Raw genomic sequence first — 27,610 nt, forward strand, 5'->3', positions numbered from 1 at the left:
TCCCCTTAGAGTGATCCTCCCTCGTCTAGCTGTAATAAACAGGAGTAGAAATGAATGCCTTAGGTGTTATTGCTGAATTTATAAGTCATTGCTGGGGTAATTGAGCATTGGCATTTGTGGATAAATAAACATACACATAAAGATGCAAAGAGAGCGGCTTTGCTGAGCTGCTGGCTTTATCTGAAAGCAGTGGGTTTACAATAGAACCACTGAACCATGAAATTTGCAGCTTGAAGGGACTCCCGATACCTGGGAATGTAGCTCTGTGGATGTAAGGCTGTCCAATCAGCCATTTTTCATTAATTAACATCTCAGAACCTTCATATGTCGGCTGTCAATTTGACATTTTTCATAACCGTGGCTCCTTTGCTTCACTGATATTATGCACATCATACAATTCTGTGTATACATATTGTATCTGAAAAAGGAAAAATATGATATGTCTCATGGTGTCTTATTGGCTATTCATTAAATACAGCTACTTTTATATGATGCATATGTAATGCAAAGTTTAACAATACATTCATACAAAGAATAGAAATTGTCATTTAGACTGTAGCAGGCAGAGGACCCAGTAGTAATGTGAGCATGTTTCAGGGAGATAAGCATTCAGAGCAGGCTTACTCACTGTCAGGCACACCTTATGCATAACAGCTTCCTATACTGAAGTGCTGTTTGATAAAGAGATTATGTCAGTGAAAGTATTAGCAATATGTTGACTGAAATACCCCTGAGACACTTAAAAGTCTGCTTCTCTCTTCCCCGTGCCATTTGGCTTGTCAGGAAGTTACGATGTGCTTGTTTGTAATTCCACTCTTCTGGCTGCCCTTGAAAGCTGTTAGCTGTTGAGAAGAGGAGTGGGTCTAAAAGGTATAATGATGCAGAGGAACCAAGGCGAACTACAAGCCACTGACCCTCCAGGGCTCTCACTCTGGATCACTGCCAGCTTATGACTGGACAATTCTCACTAGAGCTTCAATAAGAGAAATATGTTCAGGACTAGAAGAGCCTCTCAAAACACTGGATGATAGTCTAGAGGGCGTACAAAAAGTTTTGTTCCATCCTGCAGACAGAGAGGCCGAGGCTGAGGAGTTGAAGGAAAGGGTGAGGTCATATGGACATAATTCAGCTTGTGAAAAGTAATGCAAGCATAACTGAGATGGGATACAGTAGGTGGGACTATCATTTATCTCGGGGAGGGGGTGAATAGGGTGTTGGGGGTGGGAGGGGCAGTCAGAAGTGGGTGTGGTAGTGGGCATGGCCTGCTACAGAGAGTAACATAACTTCACAACACATTAGTTTAACACCGCAAAATTTTGATGCAAGGTTTGTCATGAACTAAAGAAGAGCATATTAATTTCTCACACTGATTGGGCCACATCCACCACTGCCATGACCACGCCCTCTTCATTTTTTCCCATGCAAATTCTCCAAAAGGGTGTGGTGTCCTCTGATTCAATGTGTTGGCCACACCCACCTCTGGTTGTGCTCTTTATTACAGATTATTACAGAGAGGTGTTAGCTCTACAGAGTTTCATTCATTCTTTTATTGCTTCAACTTCATAGTTATTTCAGAGTACACATACTGAAATAATTTTAATACCCTAATGCCGTCTTACATTCCTTTTACAATGATATATGACACAACTTTCACACAGCCTGGAATGCTTCATATCCTGACAAGTATCATGCTGTGTTTCAACAGCTTACTTCTTTAAGAATCTTAAGACTCCCTTGTCTGATCAGTGGTAGCAGACAACATATTTACCTGTTAGAGTAACTTCAGCCTTTCCTAATCATGTCATAAAAGCACAAGTAAAACTTTGCAGCCCAACTATGGGAATGTTACCTGACATGTTTTTATGTGTCACTTTGTAATTCCTCTTAAGCTGGCAAAGTGTTGAACATCCTTCCACTGTTGTATCACCAGCAACACAATTTTTGCACTGACAAAACGACAAGCAGGCGTTGCATTGTCAAAGAGGATTCACCTCAGGCCAGGTCTGCGAATGAAGCTGGACAGGATGTATTTCTTTGCAGAATAAAATGCACTCTCCAAGAACTGAATGAAGCACCTTAAACCTACCTCCGCCAAATAATTTACCTCCCCGGATTTTCTGGTGGCAGCACTATTGTCGTTGGACTGTAAATCTAATTGGATTCTTGGTGGCAAATCCTCCTCAGCGAAAGGAATGGGAAAACAGTTTTCATTAAAACGCACACACACAGGAGCTGGATGAAGTTTGAGGAACAGAAGTACTGCTTGTGTCATGGTTTTGTCTGTGCTTGTGTCAGGGATTACTGTGAGATGTGTTTTAAGTGGAAAAATCTCAGATTCATAATGAGATATAGGCCACAGCTACATGCAGCTTAAATTTTGCATGCAGCCTAGACTTAGACAATCTTCTGCATCATCAGATTAGTTTTATTAAACCTTCAGAGATACAGTATTGCATATCTGCATAACATACAGCAGGTTCTGCCTTCAGCACCATGGACAGAGCTTGAGGGGATAGATGTGATTTCTAACCAGGTGAAGCAAAGCTGAGAGAAAACTGAAAATGTACCCTGGATCTTTATTGATCCATTCAAATTATGCACACACCACAAAATAATTACTGACACAAATTCAAGGGCTGACCTTTCGCTTGGAGCACAAATGTAGCTATTGTAAGTCAGTTGCCCACAAGCCACATGATGATGTGATTTCAGAGGACTCTGCATAATCTCAGAGGACCATTTCTGCCAGAGTGGCTTCATCATTGCAGATCTAAATCAATATTTTCTTCACTACACTCAGTGCTTTACACCTGCCGCTTTAAAGGGCGGGCTATTATGCGTTTCTTTATTTTCTGTCATGTAGGTTTGTATGAAATGTGGTCGAATTGTCAAATCATGAGGTAAACATATGTAAAAGTAATCCTCAGGTGAAAAGCTCAGGTGTCACACACGCGCTGAATAGTAGGTTTTGTGACAAGCTGATGTCAGCTGGAAATGAATTTTATACGGTCATCTGTTCCAGGCACAGCACACAAGCGAGTTTAGAGCATTAGCGAGAGAGAGAGAGAGAGAGAGAGAGAGAGAGAGAGAGAGAGAGAGAGAGAGCAGCGGTGGTTGAGCAAGCTAGAGAGTGAATGAAGAGAGAGAGTGGCGATAGTGAGAACAAAGCAGTGAATCCGAGAAATGAATTGTTACTTTAATTGTAAAGGAAGCTACATTTTAGAGCACAAACAAACACACATCTGGATTCAGTAAGAAATGCGGCCTTAGTGGGTTTACAGTTTTCTTCCAGAACCTCCACACCGGCAGTTTTTTTCCCATGGGTGACAGGATTTTTAATGAAGTTACATTTATTCTCTGTGGCCTAATGCAAGTCATAACCAACTTATGCCTAACCCTAGCCTTAACCCTAACCTTAACCAATAAGGCAAAATGACCACCCAAAAGGTAAAAAATTTCACCACCCTCTTTGAAAAAAAAGGCCACTGGCACCATGGCAGGCTGCTGGAAGTTGGCCAATCAGAGGAAAGTTGGCTTTTTGGGAGGGGGATCCTTAAAGAGACAGGGGCAACAGTAGCTTGTTTCAGACAGCGGACAACCTGAGGGGCTGCATAAAGGGGAAGCATGAGATAAATGAGGATTTTTTAAAACTGAGAATCATGCAAAGCTACTCTAGTGGAGTCCCAGAATGAAAATAAAGAGCTGACAATGAGCATAAATTGGCCCGTCTTTTAACCTTACATGCAAGACCTTGCAAAATGCATCATACTGCAATTAAACAGTAAAGTACCTTGTGCTGAGTGTTTTCAAAGTGACAAAATGATTGATCTCACCATATGCTCTCAGTCAGTGTAAGCGGTTCTGGCTCAGCAGGGTGAAAGGAAATCCCTCCCCCTTCCATATCTCGCTGTAAGTGATTGTGTGTCCTCCCCTTTCTCCTCATCTTTATTCACTGAAGATCCCCTCCTCACTACACTCTGAAGGATTGTCTCTCCTCTGTCTCTCCCACATGTCCTTTGTATCTCCTGTGATAGGCTGTATAAGGTGTGTATGGTGTTATGGCTCGAGTACACTTAACCCCTCAACATGCTCACACTAATTGCTTCAACACATGACCTTGGCATTTAAAAGGGTTCACCACTTATTGACTAGTATTATTCTCATGCTGTTAGGACTGTGCATCCATTGCTAGTGAACATGTACAATTTAGTCTCAAAGGATTGAAATTGTGGACATGACAGATTAGAGGGTAGGATAAACCCTTCTTCTGGCCACAGTGAATCATCTATGGATTGAACTGTCTTCAAAGTGCTAGGTGTAGCATTTTAGCATTAATACACCATTGATGCATTTTTAAAAGTATTTCTTTTTTAGGTAGTTCACAATTGGTTGAGATGGGAAGAAATTGCAGAGAGAGGAGGGGTTAGATAGGGAGAGGAGGAAACACTAGCATTAAAAATACCACTGACATGAGAAAGATGCTACCACTGGTTTTGTCCTTACTTGTTTACACACAATGACAATTAACTTGACAATGATACTGTATTATAAATGCATAAAATGCTACATGTGACACATTTTAGGCATGGCTGCATTGTGTCTCAGTGGTTAGTGTTGTGGCTTTGCAACAAGACAGATCCGGATTCAGTTTATGCCCCTTCTGCGTGTCATTTGCATGTTCTCCAGGAGCTCCAGTTTCCTGCCAGTCACAAATGTGCAAGTCAATTAAATGAATTTAACACTCTAAATAGCTCATAAATGTGGATGAGAGTGTCTGTGTATCTACCCTATTCAGGGTGTTTCCTTGTCTTCCCTCCAATGTATAGACTTCAACATCCCCACCGCCCCCTCCCATCTGCCCTTGTGACCCTCAACAGGATTAAGTGGGTAGAGAAATGCGTGAATGTCTTAAGGCATGGGAATAAGAAAGATCTATTTTATATTTCCCTTAAATACCTCTTATCATTTAATTTTCTCATCATCATGGTCAGGATTTAGGATTCATCGCTGATGTTGGCCATTCATTAATTCACTGCTGCTGACGCTCCCTTTCAAAAGCACTTTTAACTTATGTTTTGATTCCAAGTCTTTTGCCGGATAGCGTGATACATAATCCACTAGCCAAGCTGACGTAAAAGCACAAGCTTTATATGAGGCTGCCTAGTATCGATAGCGTGGACTCAAGTTTTTATGTGACTTTTTGAACTCTATTACCTCTCTATCTCCAGCTTTCTTGAAATGAATTGACAAGGACAGACCATGTGCAGCCATGGAAATTGTGCTAAGCATGTCTTTGTTCTGCATCCTGCCTCGGTCTTTGTGAGCAAATTAGATTAGAAAGCACCATTAATACAGTCACCTATTATACAGCTCAGCTCCCCCGGTAATTATCTTCTCATTTGAGAAACAACTAATATAAGTCACAGCATGGCTCTCAGACCTCTGTATTGAAAAAGAAAACTGTTAAACTAAGTGTTAATTACTGCCAGAGTAATTTTTTCCCTCAAGCACACAGTTCGACGTGTTTTTACACAAATATCCGGTGATATTTAAAATACACTGTGATATTTGCAAAACATAATTTTTGAACTCTACACCAATATGCGCCAGAAGGTGCAGGCCAAACACTGTTGTAACGGAGGTCAGCTGCTTTCGGTGCAGTTGGATAACGTGTCATTTTTAAAGGATCAGTCGATTTTTTTCAAGGATGTTTTTATGGATCAGCAACTCCAGGTTGTAATTGATTTTTTTAGAATTTCCAATGCGCGTCTGCTGAAAAGTAGACATTGCTCTTTTGTAAACGGTAATTCGAGTTGTGTAGTGCCTGTTCGCCCGTGTCCTGTTGGTCTGAAAACTGTGGCTTTGCCCGCATGGTTAAAGATGCAGAGACTGAAAGCACTGCCCTCTTTGTGTTTTACGCATTCCTTATCGCTTTTGGCACAAGCGACGGCCGCAGCTCATCCCTCCCCACCACCGCGTCCCCGCCTCCGTGTGGGTACACTGCAATGCTTAGCGCTTAACTCTCATAAAACAAGTGTGTGTGTGTGTGTGTGTGTGTGTGTGTGTGTGTGTGTGTGTGTGTGTGTTTGTGTGGGTGTGGGTGTGGGTGCCAGGAGTGAGACCATTTCACTTGTTTCCAAATGAAACTCAACTTCATAACGACCTGTCTCATGCTGCTGTGTTTACTGAAGTGCTTGACACAAGATGAGTGTTTTGAACAATTTGTACTTTAATGGAAAACACAGTCTCAAGACTGAGTATGAAACCACATGATTCAATAAGGCTGACATGTGTGCGGTGTAATGACAGTGATACCGCAGATATAGTTGGGACCGATTATCTGGCCAGTTGTGTTTCATCGACGCTTTATCGCTTTACCTCTGCTTGGATCCACTACTGCATAATCGATGTGCAATATCGCCGAGGAGCGTGGCCATGTGTAGTCGTAAGAGTGTGGACTATATAAGGTCTATATAGTCTTCCTTGTGGAAACTATTTGTTTGATAAAGTAATGCGCGACTGACTTAATTGGCTCCGATTCCTAAACTTTGAAAAACTTTTGTAGCAGCTTGTATCAGCGAGTGCACTGTCCTTTCTGTATTTGCGCCCACGGCTCAGTGTGTGAGAACAGATTTCAGTGAGTCCAGTCAACCTGAGTACGCATGGGTCCTTACACAAGGCAACACGCACAGCAAAAAATGGGAAAACGGAAATCCTTTGTTGTCGGCGCGCTACACCAACAAATGATGCACACGGATGCTCCTTTAACTCAGACAAATGCAGCGCTTATTTAACTCGTCCGCTCCCTCGTCGACAGTGGTGGGACACTGAAGTCTCCGGGATAGCCGAGGATGATCTCACCAGACACACAGACTGGATGTGATGTACCAGTGTCTCATATCCACCATAACATGAAGACTGCAGCTCCGCACATCTCCGTACCAGTCAGGGGACGACTGAAGGGAGATGAGTTCAGTAATGATCGACACGGGATTTTCCTGGGGCAATTAAATGTGCCACTATAACTTGTAAGAATCCGAGCGTCTCTGTGGTACAACAGATACGGGACGGGCATTTTGGTGCAGCGACCCAGAGGATACCGCTCGCGTTTCCATTCTCAGCCTTTGCGCAAAGAAGGGTTGAGCGCGTCTGGTTGGATTTAAGCTGCAGTCTACTTCAGTTCAACTGCATTGCCACAGCCGTTAGGCTGTGGCTGACGGCTTTGCTGATGGACTCTTCTTTTTTTTAATCAGCCACAATTTTGTGAAACAAAGGGGTTCTGCAGACTTGGCATATCCACAAGTGGGGCTTTTCCGCCAGTCTCATTTCAGCTACAGATAAAACCACTTCACAACTACAATGAGAAAACGTGGTGTGGTAACTAGAGGATAATTTTGTGTAGAAGTCACCCACAACACACTGAGAGGGCACTTGGCTGTGACTTCCAGAGGAAACCTGCAGGGGAGTGAATGCCGTCTCCGATGTGGAGCTTGTCGCTGTCCGACGCGCGAGTGGTGCTGAAATTTGGATGATGCCTGGCCAGCGACTGCAAGGCTGCCGCTCCCTGCACTTGAACGAAGACAACGGCCGCTTCTTGCTGCTCGCCATCCTCATCCTACTGTACCTGCTGTGCGGCGCTGCGGTCTTCTCTGCCATAGAGAGGCCCTCGGAGCTGCAGGCTCACGGCCGCTGGAACGGGACGCTCCTCAACTTCAGTGAGACCTTCAATATCAGCCTGCAGGACCTCAACTCCTTCCTGCGGGAGTACGAGGCTGCCATCGCCGCTGGGATCCGAGCTGACGCTCTGAGGCCACGATGGGATTTTACAGGGGCTTTTTATTTTGTTGGAACTGTGGTCTCGACTATAGGTGGGTGATCTATGCCGCGTTTAAGTGCCTCACTAATGCAATGAAATAGCATTCAGTGATTTCCCTGACCTTTGCATCCCGGCGGTTGCAGGCAAGGTGTCCTCTTGGTATTTGATGATAAGCTTTTAATTGTGCATTTAAGTGCAGATACCAAATATATCCGTGAATTTAACAGTAAGTCAATTATCATGGGGACATTCAAGGGATGTGGAGAGATAAATAAATAACGATCAAATTAATATTTGGGTCTCCTGCCCTAATAAAAGCACATTTAGGAGAATAGTTGGAGAAACTTGCCATGTCTTAAAAGATACAAAATAAATTCTTTAGCTCTCTATGTCAAAGCATCACGCCTGCTGCTACCACAGGAGTCATTAGTGATTGCCTAGGGTGTAAAAGGGACCCGAGTTACCATCCCTGCAGACTGCTCTCTTTCCTCTGGCTTACATACAGAATAGCAGATTAACTTTTTTTTCCCAGTCATGTGTTACACTTTGGCTGTGGGCGAGTTTGGCATGGGGGTGATATCAGAATTGCCTGCCATTTGGAACGGCTCACTCAATCCTGTCTATAGGACAGCACCCATGGGTGTACGCTTTGCCACATTTTCATTCAAACCAACAAGAATGTCAATGAGAAACCCCTTCTGCTCCCCCTCATTTAACATTTACTTGTGCAATAGGTCAGAAAAGAGCAAGTGTCCCTCCCAGGCCACCCTAAGGGCCAGCCGTGTGGCGCACTGCATGCCTGATGGTATGAACCCTTCCTGTTTCTGTTTGGACAGCCGCCACCGCCCCTCCCTCACTGATAGTAGCAAAAAATGATGGACAGCTAGAGACCATCCACAGCAGGCAGTGATAGGAGTGAGTGAGTGAGTGAGTGAGTGAGTGAGTGAGTGTGTGAGTGAGTGAGTGAGTGAGTGAGTGAGTGAGTCAGTGAGTCAGTGAGTGAGTGAGTGAGAAAGAAAACAGGCAAGCAAACGAGCTCCAGGTAATAATTTGAACTGACAGCAGCTCTATCCTTGACCTTGTCCACACACCCATGTCCACTCATACACACACACTGTAACACCCTCTGGCTCCTGCTAATAATTGAAAATTGTGGCAAAGGAAATGATGAGGAAAAATAATGGGTGTACACATGTGCTCAGGGAGAACTGGGATCACAGGGGCAGGGGATCTGTCAAAGCCAGGACTTTATTTATGCCTGTTATAAGAGCTTTATTGCATCTGTCTCTTTTCCTTCCCCCATCTCTGCCTTGGTCTCTCTCTCTTCCGCTCTCTCTCCCTCTCTCTCTCTCTGAGACACACACACACACACACACGCATACACTCCAGGAGACAAATGCACAGCTACTGCTCCTGGGAGGCAATGTGTTCTGTTCACCCAGTCACTGTGGGGAATCACAGGGTCTGTGTGTGTGTGCATGCGTCTGGCAGATTGAGATCCTTTGTATTCCGGTCCGCATGTCATGAGGCAGCAGTCATCCCCAACAAGCCATTATATAAACTGACTCAGCGGCATGCTGAAGAAAAGGTGATGGTGAGAATCTCTCCACAGTGTTTGTCTTTTCCCCTGCTTGCACGGATTTATGTCTGAATTTCCATCTTGCTTTGATCTCAGTGAGCTGTCCTCCCCTCCTTCCTCCCGCCTCCCGCCTGTGTGCTAGTTTTTCAGCGTGGTTGTGAGCTTGTGATATGAAAGGGACTTTGGGCCTCCCCGCACATCTCTTTATCAGAGCGGTATCCCCCTGCTGCTCCAGACACTCCTCCAAAACTCTTCCTGGCTCTGACTTTGCTGTGGTGGAGGCTTGATATCGGGAGTGAACGCTCCCTCCCCTCTGATGTCCCTCCAGACGGGAGAATGAAAGGGGAACCATAACTGGTTGAGGCATTTTAATTTCAACGTGCTAAGTCCACCAACCATGCCTAGTGTTCTTTTTTTTTTTTTTTTTTTTTTTAACAATTTCAGTCAATGCTGCAGGCAAATATATAAAATAAAGGGGTGAATTTACCACTTTAAAATGCATTTAACTCTGTAAAGATGTGCAACTGTGCTGGATCTATGCCATTTTGCTATATTGCTCTGCAAATCCAATGCATCCAGTAGAAGTGACATTTTATTTTTAGGGCTGTCAAGTTCTTGTAGTGATGAAACTATTGAAGACTCGGAAAGAGTATTTTTGTTGTTGGTGTTGTCGGCATCCAACTCTTAGTTGTGTTGCTGTCTTGCCCTGCATTATTTAGACACAGCAGGAGCACCATTACTGTTTGACTGCTCGTTAAAGAGGGCACTTGAGTCTGCTTAACAAACAGGGTATCTATTAATATGACTTCCATTTATAACTAGACAGCGCTGATTGACAGCTGACTACAGCCAATTAGGACAGCTCTCTCTGGCCATTTGTGGTCTGTCTGTCACCGAAAATGGGAGTTCGGTCTCATCGTAAGGCTGTTGGGACTCTTTTGACAAATAATGTGCAAATACTGAAGTACCAATGAACAGTGGGGATAGCAATCTGCCATATCAAGACTATTTTTTGATTATTTTTGCAAGTCCTTTGTGTTGTATCTGGTGAGATTCAGTATTAGAGAGCTTGTCTTGCACAGTGACAGGGATGGGTTGCATGCTAAGTGAGTTAGCTCGGTGAATGGCTGCAGGGGGGAAGCCGCCAGCCTAGCTCATGTGAAGTGAGGGCAACACCTCTTCCAGCATCTCCAATGAGTAATTTAAGTGATAATCTTGTATCTTTATTCCAAGTGAAATGAAAAACACAAAAATAAAATCTTAGCTGTTCTAAGTGTAGCTGCATGTGGAATTATTTTTGAATATCTTAGAATAACCATTTATCCAAACACTGGGCGCAGTGATTACTAGCTGTGCATCGCCTGTCAAACATGTGAGCTGGCTCAGCTGATTCAGCCTACCGTCATGTCTGTCCACTGTCCATAAGTAGCATTTTCTCTTCTACATATTCAAGCTCAAGTAGATGCAGGTCTGAATCTGGGTCTGTAATGAAGAAATGCTCCTCACAGTCTCTGTCAAAGTCTCTGGTTTTCTAACAGTGTAAAACCTCACACCTTCGGTCACCTGGGTGTTATTAACAGCCCTGATCTGGTGTGAGGCCGCACAGTTCACACCTTGAACCCCCGACTCACATTTAAAGTGGTGCAGCTGTAATCACTGCACCCAGCAGATGCATCAACGGTTATTTGCCAAAAATATATAGCTGAATGAATGTGGCTGCATTTGAGACACAAGATGTATCAGTTAAATAACTTGCTAGAGGCTTCCCCCTGCAGTTAACAGGCAGCCAGTCACTATCTTTACACTGGATGTGGAAGGATGAAACTGTATTGATCTTCTCGTCTGACTCTGGGTAAGATAGACAAAAGGCGACTTTCCCAGAAAGTTGGTGTGTTCCTTGAAGTGTTTTTCCATGTGATTTTCAGCAGTGAGTTTAGACAGTGTTGTAGACTATTTCTTCCTGGACTACACTTTGTCTTACCTCTTGGCCCTAGTAGGCACAGCTGCCTGCTCCATCACATCAACATCCACCCACTCACAGAAGTCAGATGGGCAGAGAAGGAAAATAGGACAGTCTTACACAGACAACACAACACATCCTCACACAGTTTGCTGTTAGATGTGACCTGGCTTAACTTCAGCGCAGCCTGTAACCTGCAGAATGAGGGGAAAATGTCTGAGAGGGAAGGAGTTAAAAAAAAAAAAGTGAAATCCAGCTAAGCCCTGGCTGTGCAGCCAGATGACGGAGCGCTCTTCCCTCAGGATACACTGGGGGAAGTGTCATCTCTCCCACCACAAATCACTTATTCCAGCAGCTCTGATAGCCTGCCTATACCATTCCAGCATGAGTCTGACTCATCTTCACTGTTTCCAAAATGAATACTGTGGGTTTGAATCAGTGAGGTTTCAGTGAGATTTTTGGATGTGCCCTTGAGCAAGGTACTTGACCTCTTGCTGCTCTAGTGGAGCTGCTCACTTGCAAACTGTAAAAGGCCGATGAGTGTAACTCTGAGTGTGGAGCAGGGTGTTGCTGAAAAAGACCATGCATGACCATGCACACTCATTTAGTAAGTGTAGGTTTTAGGAAGTCATACAGCACAAATAAAGCAGGCGTCATTGGGCCAGTCAGTGACAAGATGCATCATCCCTCCAACTTACATCAAAACTGGGCGAGTTAAGTAGCAGTTATTTCCTGTCAAAGTTTAAAATGCTGACCTTTGCCTATAGCACACACATTAGGCCAGTCAGTTTCATGTCGTTTGCACTTATGATGCCTGAGTTAAGGACAGTTTATACCTCTGCGTCAAAATGCCTCCATAGCTACACTGTCAGTGTCTGTGGCTCCTGAGTAGCCTGCAGGGACTGCCACTGCCACTTCAGATTTGTAACTGTGTTAAGGCCCACTGACAGCACAGACAGTTTGGAGCTGGCTAAGGAAAGACCAGATAAAGAGGCTTGCACTAATTTGCATGCTGCTTCATCTGCTAATTATAAAGATTACATATCCAAGACCATCAGTTTAACCACCATCAGTGTGTCTGAGAGTGGACTTTCTGTTTCAGAGTAGGCCATGTGAACACAGTTGCTTCCTTTTTTTTTTTAATCTGTGCTTCATTAGCATGAAATTAAAAAAAAAAAAACTTGACCCTTCTGTCTAGTGTTTCGGCGATCAACACACAAACTCTCCATCGCAGAACTATCCGTGTCATGTTCGATACTTTGATTTGTAATTATTGTGACATCATGAATCTACTCAGTGTGGCATTTTTAAACACTGGAGGACAGTGCCAACACGAAGCATTCCTCCAGTTTCCATAAAAATTTGAATCAGTTGTGTCACTGGAGATGTCATGTTTGACAGACAGATGGCCAGCCTTGCTCAAATATGGAAAGGAGGCGACTCAGAATCCAGATCGAGCTAATGAGCGTGGGAGTTAAACTAATCCCTTTACAGCATTAATTAGCAGACATGTTGTTTTTGTGTTTTGGGGCTTTTTTGCAAAATATAATCCTTATTTTCTCATACTGGTTGAAAAGGTGCTGATATGGGATGAGAGTCTCGTTGAACCACACTGGTGAAGCTTGCGGGGCTATTACACGCCTGTCTGACCAGAGCCCATTTATCTGGTGTGGGATTGCCGGCCAAATTTGCCCTCTTCACTGTACCACACTGTGTAACTCAGGTGTCTGACTAAAGGTACGATACAAAGTCAGACTGGTGGAGTGTGTGTTCGGCAGTCGTGTGCAGCGAAATGTCACTTTATAGGCTGCCCGGTTTTCCTGAAGGCACGCTGTGTTTTCTCTTTGATGCCATGTTTTTATTTAGATTAACTACACTGCGCCGCCACACCGGATCAAAACCATCTGTGTTGTCGTTACTGTCGGTATATGTTATGAATGTGCTGGGGGAGGTGGGTGGGAAATGTTTGCTGTGCTCTGTGAAAGCAGATTTATAGGTGCAAAACACAGGACCAAGCTCTTAGTTCTTTCCTTCTGTCTCTTACTCCAACAGAGTCTCTCTCTCTCTCTTCTCTATCTGTGTCTCCTGTCAGTGTGGTCTGTTTTCAGTCCAGCTCTGGAAGTATCGCCTCAGATATCTCAAAATATTCAAACATTTTTTTCTCTTTTTACGCCTATTACAGTCATCACTTCACTTTGTTTACATGTCAGTTTTTTTTCTGGGGGTACATAGTAATTATCTCACCGAATAGCACTTGCATGTGTTTTCAGAATTACATAATTAGAAAGAGATCGCTCTATAGTTTCCTTTACAGAACTATTTAAAGCTGGCCAGTGCAGTTCCCTATTCTTCCCATGCAGCTTCCTGCTCTGCACCCCCTCTACCTTTTTCCTGCTCCTGTCTCTGCCTGCCCCCCCTCCCACCAACCCCCCTCTCCTCCTCTCTTTAGATCTCCTGGCTTGCTCTGTGAAATCATAGGCTCGGAGGAAATGTCAGTGTTAAAAATGGAAAACAGAGGGCCCTCTATCACATGAAAGGCACTCTTTAGATTGCGTGCTGTGGCTGAGTGACGCCGAGCCCAGAAATTGTCTCCCCGATGAAGAGGGGGAGCCGAGGTCTATGACAGCGCTGCATAGAAAGCCTGTGACACCTCTGCCTAAACGAGGGGAGCGCTCAGTGTTGCATAACATAACTTAAATCTGCCAGAAAGAAATCTGAAACATGCTGTTACTGGTTTTTGGTGGGGAATTAATTGCAGTGGGAGTAAAATGTGAAAGAGCGAAGGTTGCGAATGCGCAGACTGAACAACCCTGCCAATTGGTTGTTTCAGCATGAGACTCTCTACATGATATTCAATGATATTCCTCTGTATAAAGTGGAACATGGTGAAATGGATGCAAACTCTCTCAGAGTCCTTTCTGACCATTCATTCATTAAGGTTCATTATATTTGATTAAAAGATAAATAAATACTTGCACAAGTGAACCTGATAACATCATTGGTAATAAATCAATTGATCATCCTCTTAAAGACTCAACCAGCCAACAGCTGAATGACAGAGAATGAAGAGTTTTCCATCCCATTAAGTACCAAATTACAAAACATTTTGATGCATTGAAAAATGGAAGATGTTCTTTTCCTCCATCACTTTTTTTTTCCATCCTCCCCCTCTCCCTCTTTCAGCTTGGGTGCTACTGTGGGAGTCGAGAGTGTGTGTCTGTGTGTGTAGAACAAGCCTGTTCAGAAGCGCAGGCCTCTATAAATCCCCATCTTGGTTAAATGCTGCTGTCCGGGCCGGCTGTACGCAGCGTCTCCACACCTCCACGCTCTGTCAGAGTGGGCCATAAATCTGTGCTGAGACAGGGGCTGAGGCACACAATCCGCCTACATACTGTAACTCACGGACCCATATCATCACGGCGAGGAGCTATCAAGATCATTTTAGAGGACGCAGTCTGCTGCGTCCGACACAGCAGATTTGCCAGGCTCCAATCACCTTAAACTGATTAGCATTTCACTGATTCTGCTCTCTGCGCCGGCAGGGCAAGGAGATGATAAACTCTCCGCGCTCTTTGCACTCCGCATCTCCTTGACCTGGTGTCTCTCTCCAGGATGAACTGGGCCGCCATTTTAGATTTTTTCACTAAAATGGATATATCCTTGACTAACAAGTAATTAATTTCATTCAACATTTAAAGGGAAAATGAATTGGATTTTCATAACAAAACAATGTATAGACTCATATAAAAATAACCCCTGTCAATCATCACTTATGACTCACTAGAAGTGTGTGTTGGTGTGTGTATCTGGTGTGTGAGACTGTGCCCTCTTCCTGATTTTCTTGTTTTGCTGAGCTCGGGACTCTTCTGGGTGTCGGCCTTTGGGCAGCGGGTGTGTAGCTCCCAGCCAATCACAACGCTCAGTGCCAGATTGGTGGCATGACATCCAATAGGAAGCTATGAAAATTTCAGACGTGGACCGGGGGGAATAAAAGGAAATGTAGTCATTTCATTTAATTTCACTGCCATCCTAGAAATAAAAACTCACTTTGCCTCTGTGGGAAGAGTTCAGAGGGGTGCAGAGAGGCAGGACGACAGGAGTCAGACAAGCTCTGTGACTGCATTTCTCAAGTAGCTAAAGAAAATACTTCAGTGTTCAAATGAAGTTACATGTGCAAATTCAGTGATCCAATGTCAAGTTTCCCCGATGCCTCCGGTGCTCTCCTTTGAACCGCAGTCAAAATTTTCATAAACGCTCCAGATGCTGAGGTAGTTCATCTCATGGGAGACTGCACAAATAACAAGACACAGAGATGATCTGATGTTCTCTGGAACATTAAGAGACAAGTAGAGCGTTACCTTACATCAGTGAAAAGCCAAATGATTAAAACTTTAGATTAAAGGCAGAGTGCAGCGTCAAAGAGGAGGACACGCCAATTTGTTTACTAAAGTAAAGAACACGGCTGGGCAAAAGTAAAAAAAAAAGTCGTCTAAGATGTTGACACCAAAGCCGATTAATGTGAGACTTTTAAATGCCTATTGAATTCATTTTTTTTAAATATCAAATGTCCATTAAAACATTCTTCATTTTTTACCATAACAGTGTGGTGTACCCTCCCCCAATTTTTATATTTTTAGCTATTTTTCTAACCTGGTAATGGTATACTATCTTAGCCAGGTCTCCCTCAAAAAAGAGATTTTATCTCAAGGACCTTGCTGGCTGAATAAAGGTAAAATAAAATTTTAAAAAAATCCAAAAAAAAAAAAAAAGGGGCACAATACGCTGACAAAACTGACTAATCCCTTTGACTATAATCGCTTCACGCTGGAGTTTGAAGTCCTGGACCTACACTGGGAGTCAAACAGCTGCTTATGGGACAGCAGTGTGTCATCAGGAGAATTAACATGCAACTCAAACAGAAGAGCTGGTTCAGACTTGAAACCAGCGTTGGAAGAAACGCGTTACTGTAATTCCACTACTTTTGACAGTAACCGCAAATGTAGCTACTTACTTTTTCAAATTAAATAATGCAATTACATAATTTAATGATGTGCAAAAATAGCAGGCTAATAGGCAGCAGCAGAAAATAGCAGACACACGAAGCCCATCCATCTAATTTTCCATTCTAATGTCACTCCTGGGCAAAACGTGGCCAGACATGTAAATAAGCAAAACTTAGCACAAACACACATGCACACACACACACACACACACACACACACACACACACACACACACACACACACACATACACACACTCACCACACTGGACTGATGGGTAATCACCGCTGGTGAAATTAAAAGTGTCCATAAAAATTCATTTGGGACATGAATTAAAATCTCGCTCCTTATAATTTTACGATCTCCCCTTCTTCCTCTCCTCGTTGGTTTCATTAAGTTTGGACAGTTTTTCAAAAGCAGAGCAGAGTAACAGCAGTAAGTAACAGCAGAGTGGGTAATTTCGACTTTTTTTTTCTTTTGTAATGGGAGAAAACCAAAACTAATGGTAAGACACAAATCATACACAACAGGGGGATGTGGAATAATCTGTGTTTACAGAAACTAAATTGGAAAGTCCAGCGAAATGTAAAAATGACGCATTAGACAATGTTGAAACCTGTTTGTTTTCACTGATTAAATCCACTGTAGATTTAGTCAACTAAAACTCGACTGAAACAAACAAGACAAAAAAAAAAAAAAAAAAAAAAAAAAAAAAAGTTCCAGCATTTTTCATCAGAGAGATAATATGTACATTGACACATAAAATTTGGCAGTTTTTTTTTGTCCCACACTGTGCCACAGTAACACTAAAATAATAAAACTATGTGTGTACTAATAATTAAAGCAGTAACACAAAAGTTACTTTCCATAGTAACTAATTTCTTTTTCTATGCAGTAATTGGTAAAGTAATCCAATTACTTTTGAGAGAAGTAAGAAGTAGCTGTAACACACGTTGTATGTATGTATGTGTGGCACAATGCTGCTTGGGACATAACAAAAATAAAAGTCAATCCAGGATTAGGGGCTAAATTTCTGCTTAGAACTTCATCCAAATTTGAGAATGAAAAACATTTCTTTTTCTTTTTTTTTTTTTAAACCTTTGTTTATCCAGTGAATAACATACTTTCCCTTGTCATTAACGCTCTGTTTCACACTCATATAACAGGTACATACAGTGCATTCAGACCTGAGAGCTGCTCAATGAAATCCACTCTCCTCTTTTGTTGGACATTGTGCAGCTTCACTGGAGTAGTTTCAGCTTGACTGAATTGCTCCAACACACCTCTGAAAAAAAAAAGTGAGATTTTTTTTTTTCTTTTCATGCTGGTTTGAGGATTTGAGGAACCGGTGACATTCAGGACATCAATCCACTTCCTTGACTTTCAGCCTCTCGCCTCGCTCATGCATCGATTTGGTCTGCATTTTGATTTCTTCCTGCAAACAAAACAAAGCCGGAGTTGTTATTATCCACAGAAAATGCCAGGATCACAGTATTACAGTAAACTGGATTTGGTGAAATGGCTTTATTTTAGTTTCATAGTACAATCAATCCAAATTATTCAAGTGCAACCTCTGGCAAAGAGTCTGGCAGTCTAGAGCTGTAGACGCAAGAAGCTTATGGTTGGCACACTCTTTGATCGAAAAATAAAACTTCACTTAATTGTGAGCGACAGAGCGATGTAACCTTAGCGCTCCTGTGAGGCAGCTGGCTGTGGTTTGTGTAGAGAGGAACCAAGATCATTATTGAGGCTGTCAGTAAGTTGACAGGCCCACACCAAAGCAGAGTTTTCTCCACTGCTCTAAATTTCAGGGGCTCCTGCTTTCACATTAGCACTAATGAACAACCATTAAATTGAATGTCTGCTGAATCTCAAGTGCTCCAAATCCCGTTGTCATCTAATCTGGTTATTTTCATGTGCCTTCATGTGTTTGTTACAAATCAGGAACCGCCTGTGGCCTTCTCAGACGCTAAACAATTAGGAGATGACAGACATATATTTAATGTACCCTTACTGTGATGAGTAGCAGCACCATATCTGTGTGGTATAATATGCAGGACACTGAGGCCTTTCATTGTAAGCTGAGTGCCATAGTCAGTGTTTCAGAACCTCCCTGTGACAGGTGTGTTTACTCTGGGGAATAATACAGGAGGGCTTTATGGAGCTAAGCCTTTATTCAAACACTGACTGTGCATACACCAGAAGATAATGGGAACTGCAAGGACACAGCCTTGAGATCCATCGTGGAGAGCATATGAATCTGATAAGAGATCAGATACTCCGGTCGCATGAGAAGACAAATCTCTGTTACTGTTTGAAATTGGACAATGAGGCGACATTTATCCTAATTCTAATCTTGTTTGATTGAACTGTGTAACCTTTCTGTGCCACTGTCTAACATGAGCCTTTGTGTTTTGAGTCTTTTTTTTTTTTATCCTCTATGTGGCTTTTAAAATTCTCTAAAGACGACAAACGGATCAAAAAAATGAAGCAAAGAGAATAAATGTCTGGGTAGATCCAAAGGCGATGCAGCAGATTTTCTTGACAATAAATCAATACAGACCGGGCCAGAGTCATCAATCTTCCAGGTTCTCTTTGCCAGTGAATTAAATACAAGATACAATTGAAAAACGCTGGACTGATTCAGTGTTGGAGGAGCGAAGCCACACTAATCACAAAATTAGAAAGAGCATTTTTGGGGGGGGTTTGGTGTTGCCAACTGTGTCATAAGGAGCTCTTTGCTGCTGGCAGCTGCAACTTGTGCATGTAACCTTGCACATTTTAGGCTTACAAGATTTATGAAAACCCAATGCCCAACAGTGAGAAAGACTGATGCACGTACGGCTGATTTGTTATTCTCTGGTAATTTATGTCTGAGTCGACCTGCTTTAATGATTGTTAGCTTCATGTTCCATTATGATTTCCTCAGTCCATTATTTGTAATTACTGCACAACCATGTGTAGCACAATAACGCTGATTATCTATGCTCTGACATGCATAACAGATACCATTAACATACAGCCTGTATTGTGAGTGGGTGAGTTGTGTGTGAATTTCAAAGTCACACAGCTATGCCTCAGGGTATCATGGAAATATCATTGTTGTACACGTTGGCTTTGAGTGTTTTATCTCATGCAGTAACTATATATTATAGCCTTTGTTTAATTTGTGCGTGACGTGGTTTTACGACATAGCTGCGCAACAAAATTTGCAACTCCCTGTTGTATACAGTCCATTCTGTCATCTGCATTTTGTTAAACCGGCAGCGTGGTTTTTGTTGATAGTCTGAATACGCCTGTTATTATCCGGTCCGCCAGTTATCTTGGCAGCATCTCAGCAGATGGTGTGGTGATGATGTCTGAGGACTGGCCATGTTGCTGCTTCCTCAGCCCCGTGTCCTCTCCACAGACCCCTGCCACGCCGCCCCATGACTAATGATTTCCTGTTCGTCACAGAAACACAGTCATCAGAGAAATGGGCTTGCATGGCACTTTCTGCTGCCGCTCTTATCAGGCCAATTTGAGGCCATTGCCACTCCTGGGACACAGTTGGTTTGGCTGGGAGATTGTTTTTAAAGTGGCATATTAATTGTAGATATGGGAAGGCAATAGAGAGGGTTATTTTATTTGTGTTTATTTATTTATTTTTTTTTTGCAAATCAGTCACAAAATTACCCGTTCAGTGTGTTTTCAGAACATCAGCATGTGTGTGGGCGTTTATTTCTGGTGGGTTGTTGTCTGTGGTGGTGCACAGTGACCTTAAGGTTCAACAGTGCTTATTTTAGCTCACACAAATGAATACATACGCTCAGTGCAGCAGCTCTGCCATAAAATTTACCTTTTAAGAAAATTTATAATGTTCAGTTTTTGTCAGCACTGTGGAGAATGTGTAAATTTAATTCTATGTTTATTACTGAGGTTGTAATTTGCAGGGGTCTTGTACTGGACTACATTATATTGAGAGGTGTTTCTAATTTTTTGTCCCCCCCCCACTTATATACAATGAGGGGGACAGAATAGTAGAAACAGCTCTCAATAAAATGCAGTCCAGTGTAACAGCACCACTAACTATGAGCTCAATGCCAAACATAGAATTGAATGAACACCTCTATTACTGTGACAAAAAGAAAACCAGAGCATTATAGGCAGCAGAAAAAGAAACTTTATTGTGCAGGTGGAGCTAATAAGGTGGCCACTGAGTGCATGGCCACCATTCAAACATGGAAACATGGCTCCAAACACTTTTAGCCGCTCTTGATTCTGTGTCGTATTGTCTGTTCCTTTGTCCCTACATATTCTCTCTATAACCTGGCTCATCAGTAAATGCAGGCTTCCTTGACCTGATTCGAGGCCTAATGGTGTCATTTCAGAGGACTGACCTTGTGAGCCTGTTTCCCCTCAAAACGGATCAATATGCCTCTCGCAGCATTTGTTGTCCAAAGAGTGACAGCAACGATTTCACCAGATGTGCTACACATTTGAGAAGGTGCTAAGATTTAAGAAAAAAAAAAGATCAGATACAGTAACCTACACTTTACAGTAAATATTAAATTCCTTGTTTCATTTTTTCATCATATGGGACAATCTATATCTATTTGCTGTTCGTTCATGAATGTGCCCATTTGAGATTTATCTGCATGCCCTGCGCTGATTTTTTTTTCTTTCTATTGCTTCGTTGTTTTCATACACAAAGCATACTATAGAAAAGCACAATTCAATATAGTTCGTTGCCAGGGGAATTATCTCTCCTCCAGCTTAAGAGAATGTAAGCAGTGTGCTTTATAGGTTATACACTTAATAGCTGTTATCAACGCCTTCAATATCTTTGTGCTACAGATATTGATAATATGATGCTGGCTGTGTATGTTTTTTTCTGCCATTTCCTTTAGAAATTGGCTGAATATAATAGTATTTTAAGGGGAGCAGTTTGCCAATTTTAACAAACGCATTGCAGAGAATTTGCAAAGTCCATCAATACACCTATTAGCTACACATTCTGTAATTTGTGCTATTTGTTTAGGTCCCTATTTTACGAGACTATTTAGTGAGGCATAGTTATTTGGTATTAGACTGTAATGAGTGCCACTCAGTATAAATTGTGTCAACCCTCTCATTGCTGTTCAGCACATGTGGCTTAAAATCAGCTAATAGTGAAAAAAAAAGGGGGCCTAACCACTGAAATAACAACAACGCTATAATTTTCTCGCCTTACGCTGCCTGACTTTGTTTCCCTCCAGTCTGATAACCATTAGAGCATCTTCTTCTACTCTTAAAACTGTCAAACGGTAATTAATGAATACTAATGGCACCATTTCCATTATTTTCCTTCTGGTTGAATCTCTAGTGTGCAATTATGTGTGCAACCATCATCAGCCATTTGAGCAAAGCATCATTTCTACATACGGATGAGCATACTTTATTTGATATTAATGAATAAATACTCTCCCACAGCTCTGATCTTATTGGATTAACGCATATGTGATTTTCTGCCTGATCAAGCTCTCATCTTGGTCTGGGCCGAGTGGAAACATTAGAGGTGGAGTCAGCAGTTTTGGAGGAAGATTTGTGATATTTGAAATCAACAAATTCAGTGAAATTCTCTTCACCATCCACTAGCTGTTCGTTCTGTGTGTGTGCGCTGAAAAAAAAAAAAAAGGGCCACGGCTGTTTGGAAATGGGAAACAAACACAGTGGCTTGGACCGGGCCAGACAACCCCATTCCAGCCAATCAGCAATGAGGGGGCATTTGTGGAGGGGGAGGGGAAGAGGGGAGTGTGAGTGACAGGGCGGGTAAATCTGGCTGTACAATCTCCATTTTTAAGGAAAGTGTTTTGGTCAAGATCACATCCTGTTGCTGCTGAGTTTTGCCTTCAGTGCAACTTTAAATTTTTATAATCATGTCAAAAAGAAAGCTCAAATAGTTTTTTTTTTGTTTGTTTGTTTGTTTTGTTTTGTTTTGTTTTGTTTTTTTGGATTGTCAATAATAAATAGAACAGTAACTGTACAGGGAAAGAATTTTTTGTTCTTCCTTTCACAGTCGTGTCACAACCCATCCATCTGCCCACGCAAACACAAACACACACAACCACAGCTGAACACAGACAATATGTCCTGAATTATGGATAAATAACATTAAAATTGTAGCAATACAACAATACAAAACAATACAAAGAAAACGTCTATAATATAATATAATATAATATACATTAATATTAATGTTATAAATAGGGCCAAAAAATAATAAAAACAGAAAATAAAATAGCAGATAAGTGAAAAAATGTCACAAAGGGGCACCACACTTTGTAAAATGTACTCTCCGTTCCTCAGGTAGCATAATTGTTTGTATGAATAAAGTCACACGGTGCTAGCGTCTTGGCTTTAGTTCGCCTGTTCTCTACTTTCTATTATTGTTGTGTTTGTTCCTAATGCATCTTGATACAGTGGTCTGGTGTAATGGCTTTGAAATGCGACACTGAATCGATGCCTGGTGTCTTTTCCTCTCTTAGGTAATTTACTTGGTAATGAGAGACGGTGCGGAGGGCCATCTCTCCGCACACAGAGAAGATGTAATCTGGTCTCTCTTTGCTTCAGATGGGCTGGAGTGAATTGGAGCGCTAATTAATTAACAATAAACACTGAGCTATGCTTTCTCTGACAGATCTCCCCAAATCTTCCTCTCACCCACTTGTGCCCTTCTTGTCTGCTACTGAGCTTTGTAGTAGATAAAAGTAGAAATTTTCCTGTCTGTGTGCAAGGACATGAGGTGCATGTACGTGTGTGGACACATGGACAAGACTGGTGATATTCCCTCATGTATATCTCAAACAATCTGTAACAATCAGCGTTGATCTAAATGGCCCAGCATGTCAACAGAAAGCCCACATGAGAGTGGTTTTCAATTTGAGAGATAAGGTCAAAAAAGCCATTTTGGGCATCATAAAAGAGGTATTGTCTCAATATTGATGTCATTTATTACATGACAGTGAAGGGGCAGTTATAGAAGGGTGCTAGAAGAAAAGGGAAAATAATGCTTCTAACGCTCAGAGAAGACAGAAATGGGAGGTGGCAATGATGGAAAAATCAATTAACCTTGGCACAGAAGTGATCTTGTTGATCTGTCAGCATGCTTTTATTTGTTGATATACCACACCATATGCTGTTCTGTGGCATGATACTGTGTATGTGTGTGTGTTCATGTGTAACAGGTGCGCTCATGTGTAATGAATATCCATGTGCGTGCATTTGAAGGCTGCCTCCAGCCTCCAAATGCACATAGTGTATCTGGAGTGTTTCCACTGTAACTATATTACAGAACTGATGTAGCCTGTGCCCTCTTGTGGGGTAATTTCATGGTTTTATTTCCACAGCCAGCCTTGTTTGGGTACCACATTTGGTGCTGTTGTTGGTTGCAGCTCTACACTATTCTTATCTGGATACACAGTAGTGATAAAAGCATAATTTGTGCTCGCGCACACGTATATGTGTTTATTCTTTGTGAGAGAGACTGAGCCAAATTATTTCCCTAATTCTCTTGAACGCTGGTGACACCTTTCATGGTGCAATGCTCCACCAGTGCTGAATGAATGAATAATATGGTAGGATATGATAGAGGGAATTAAACAGCGTACCCAGACACTCATCAGGTAATGTTGGCATCAGGGCTGTGGTGCAGCTGCAGACTCAATCCTGCACCTGTGACACTCCTCAAGATTAGTGCTCACTCAAAATGCAGCAGAAACCATAAACATCTAATCCTCTCCTCTCCTCTCCTCTCCTCTCCTCTCCTCTCCTCTCCTCTCCTCTCCTCTCCTCTCCTCTCCTCTCCTCTCCTCAGCTTGAACAGGCAGTCTAATTGACTAAGAAATCAGAAGATAGCAGGAAGCCAAATTACACATCCAAAAAATTAAAAAAAATCAGGCTGAGAGCTTATCTTAGCTTATCCTGGCACCCTCTTCCCCTCAATATAACCATATGACCTTATTTTTTAGTCCAGAGAGATTATGTAAATGGATACTTCAATGTAAATTAAACAACAATGCCAAATACTGTAATGTGTTACATAAAAACATAAGCTCTTCACTGGGATCTTTTGCCCATAACTGATTCAGCAGCAACACTATTAAAGCAAGTGTTGACTGCCTGTTTGCTTTGGTGGTCAAATAGACTGCACTGCAGATTTTGTAGCTGTCATTTTGTTGATTTTATGAAAGTAAATATGCCAATATTTATCTTCAAACACATTTTGTCTTGAAGCATATGTGCAATGTGTGATATCATCTTGAACTGAAAATGATCAAAGTGTTGGCATATTTCACTTTGTGTGGACTTTTGCATATCCACAAATAACAATGCAACAATAATCTATACATTTGAACAGATACATACAGTGGAGTATCATAAACTGCATTGGTTTGTGGCATTACGAACAGTATAGCAGCGTCCAAGACATTTTGTAGGATGTAGGACACAGGATGCAGTATACTTGTTAATATGTTAACTTACTGTGTAAATACACTCTAAATTACTTAATAGAAATAAAACTGAGCATAATAAAGTCTATATATTCTGTTAAACTGAGATGAATTGTTGTAATCTCTTTTTAATTCCCATAACATCCAAATAGACCAGACAGTCTCAGTGGATCCTTTTATAATGTATAAAAGTGCTTTTCTTTGTTTTGGTTCTGTGTTGATTTTTTGGACGACGGAAACATCTCCTTGAATTTAGAGATCAGACGATTCAGATTCCTCTGATTCTCATGGCTTTAAATCAGCATTCTCTCTGGCTGCTCAAATTGTCCATAGTTGTTGTTGTTTTCCCCCCTTTCTGTTCCTCTCTTCTAGCCATATTTTCCAGTCAAGAAAGCACATACAGTCTGGTCTGAGTAGGTGTGTCAATAAAAGTCATTTAGCAGTGCTTGTGTTTTCTATTAACTAGTACTTTTCTATATTTCAGCTATGTTCTATCCAGTTTCCCCTCAGGGATCAATAAAGTATTTCTGATTTCAGGTATACCAAACTCTGTTAAGCTCCCTATAATGTCAGCTACTGGAACAGCAATTTTAAAACTGGGGTCCACAGACCCCCAGGGGTCCTTGAGGGGTGTCCATGGGGTCATGAGCAAAATGAGAAATAGTTTAATTCCACTAGAAATTAATTCACTTGAAACTGTTGCCAATACCAAAATTGTGTGAATAATAACATTATATTTTAATGTCAGTGTTCAGGTATATCATCAAAATAATTTAATACTCAACACAAACCAATATGTCTTTTCATAACAGGGTCCCCAAGGCAAAACAACTGCAAATGGGGTTCCGTGGCTTAATGAAAGTCAACTTGGGTGTCGAGAAGATGAAGAAGTTTGAAAACTCTCAGAGGACTTTTTCACAGCAAACACAGTCATTTACAAATAAACTCTGTGATTTGTAACACCTCATATTGGTTTAATCATCACTTATTTGTTACTTACCTGATCTCAAACCAGTCAAAATATCCTTTACTAGTGCAGTGAATGTCTATTTTCAGCCTGAGGGGACTTTAAATATTTGATGTCTTCCTTCTATTTCTTCAGGTTTTGGGATGACCACTCCTGTGACGGTGGCAGGTAAGGTGTTCCTGATCTTCTATGGGCTTCTGGGCTGTGCCGCTACCATCCTTTTCTTTAACCTCTTCCTGGAACGCATCATCACCCTGCTGGCTGTGGTGATGAAGGCTGTGAGGGAGCGGCGAATCAGGAACAGCGGCCTCCTCCCACCAGGCATCCACCATGACTTCTCAGCCTATTCCCTCCCGGGCTGGAAGCCCTCGGTGTACCATGTGATGCTGATCCTCGGACTGTCAGCCATCACCATCTCCTGCTGTGCTTCAGCTATGTACACGCCAGTGGAGGGCTGGGCCTACTTGGACTCCCTCTACTTTTGCTTTGTCACCTTCAGTACCATTGGCTTTGGGGACTTTGTGAGCAGCCAGAATGGAGCTTATGAATACCAAAGCTTATACAGGCTAGCCAACTTCCTGTTTATGCTGATGGGCGTGTGCTGCATCTATTCACTCTTCAACGTCATCTCTATTGTCATTAAGCAGGTGCTCAACTGGATGCTGCAGAAGATGAGCTGCTTGTTTTGTCAGCGCTGTAATAAGGCCAATGCCTTCCTTGGCCGACGCAATGCCATCCGTCCAGGCTCCCGGAGCCGCAAAGGTCGGTTTGGACGGCCGCCAGACTCAGATGGGCCTTGTGATAGTGATACTGAGGGACGCAGACTATCAGGGGAGATGATCTCCATGAAAGAACTCACAGCCTCCAACAAGGTGTCCCTGGCCATCATGCAGAAGCAGCTGTCAGAGTCTGCTAATGGATATCCCAGGACAGTGTGCAGCAGCTCCTGCCATAATGGTTTCTCTGGAGGGGTCGGTGCACTTGGTATCATGAACAACAGGCTGGCAGAGACAAGTAACTCCAGGTAGAGGACTTGAGTGTTTTAGAGACAGCGGGAAAAGTCTGGGAGGTCTTTATCCCTCCATAACAAAGCCTGAGGTTGATTTTCTCAGACAAAAACACGGTTGTTGAAATGGATTGTCAGTATCACTCTTGTATGCATGATATGCATGAAATTTGGATACTTTTGGCTGGAAGTAACAACCTGTGGTGATGATGATGATGATGATGATGATGATGATGATGATGATGATAATGATGATGATGGCGATAACGATGATGACGATGATGATGATGCCAGATTATATGATGCTGATGACATGAAGAGAGAACCACAGAGTCAAGTAACAGCACTATATGTTGATATGGAAGCATGGAGGCCATAATCACCCATTTTACTCTACCTAACTCATACCCAACCAAGAACAAATCACTGAAAATCCCTGAAATATCAGTGTTAGTCAATAGAAGAATTAGTCGGCTCTACATGCTTAACATATATCAGATTTATTTGACTGAAATGGTAGTGCAGTCATTATTGCTTTTGAGGTTTTGCCAGTATATTTGAATGTACCTGCTGAATGCTGATGTAAGACATCTCAAGACAAATATAATAACTGGATGATATAGCACATATTAAACTATGCATTATATTTCTCCTCATGCATTATTTGCACCATTTCTAGACCTTCCATTGATTGTGCACAACCCACTTTCCTTGACACGAGTCAAGTTTTACCCTCAGGTGATTGATTTCTGGGGGCAGGTGGAAAGTACAGTTGCTGTGCATTGCTATGATGTAGCCGATTTAGGCAAG

The 27,610-nt window shown here is 42.2% G+C and overlaps 1 protein-coding gene across 1 annotated transcript; it reads left to right on the forward strand.

Annotated features, from left to right (window-relative positions):
* The first annotated feature begins 7,528 nt into the window (after nt 1-7,528).
* On the forward strand, nt 7,529-27,052 carry kcnk12 (potassium channel, subfamily K, member 12). Its single transcript, XM_030070687.1, has 2 exons — nt 7,529-7,868; nt 25,930-27,052. Exons 1-2 carry the CDS (start codon nt 7,529-7,531, stop codon nt 26,820-26,822), a joined length of 1,233 nt encoding a protein of 410 aa, XP_029926547.1. The 3' UTR covers nt 26,823-27,052.
* The last annotated feature ends 558 nt before the right edge of the window (nt 27,053-27,610 follow it).

The sequence above is a fragment of the Myripristis murdjan genome, chromosome 15 (genome assembly GCF_902150065.1).
Source record: "Myripristis murdjan chromosome 15, fMyrMur1.1, whole genome shotgun sequence".
Taxonomy (NCBI): domain Eukaryota; kingdom Metazoa; phylum Chordata; class Actinopteri; order Holocentriformes; family Holocentridae; genus Myripristis; species Myripristis murdjan.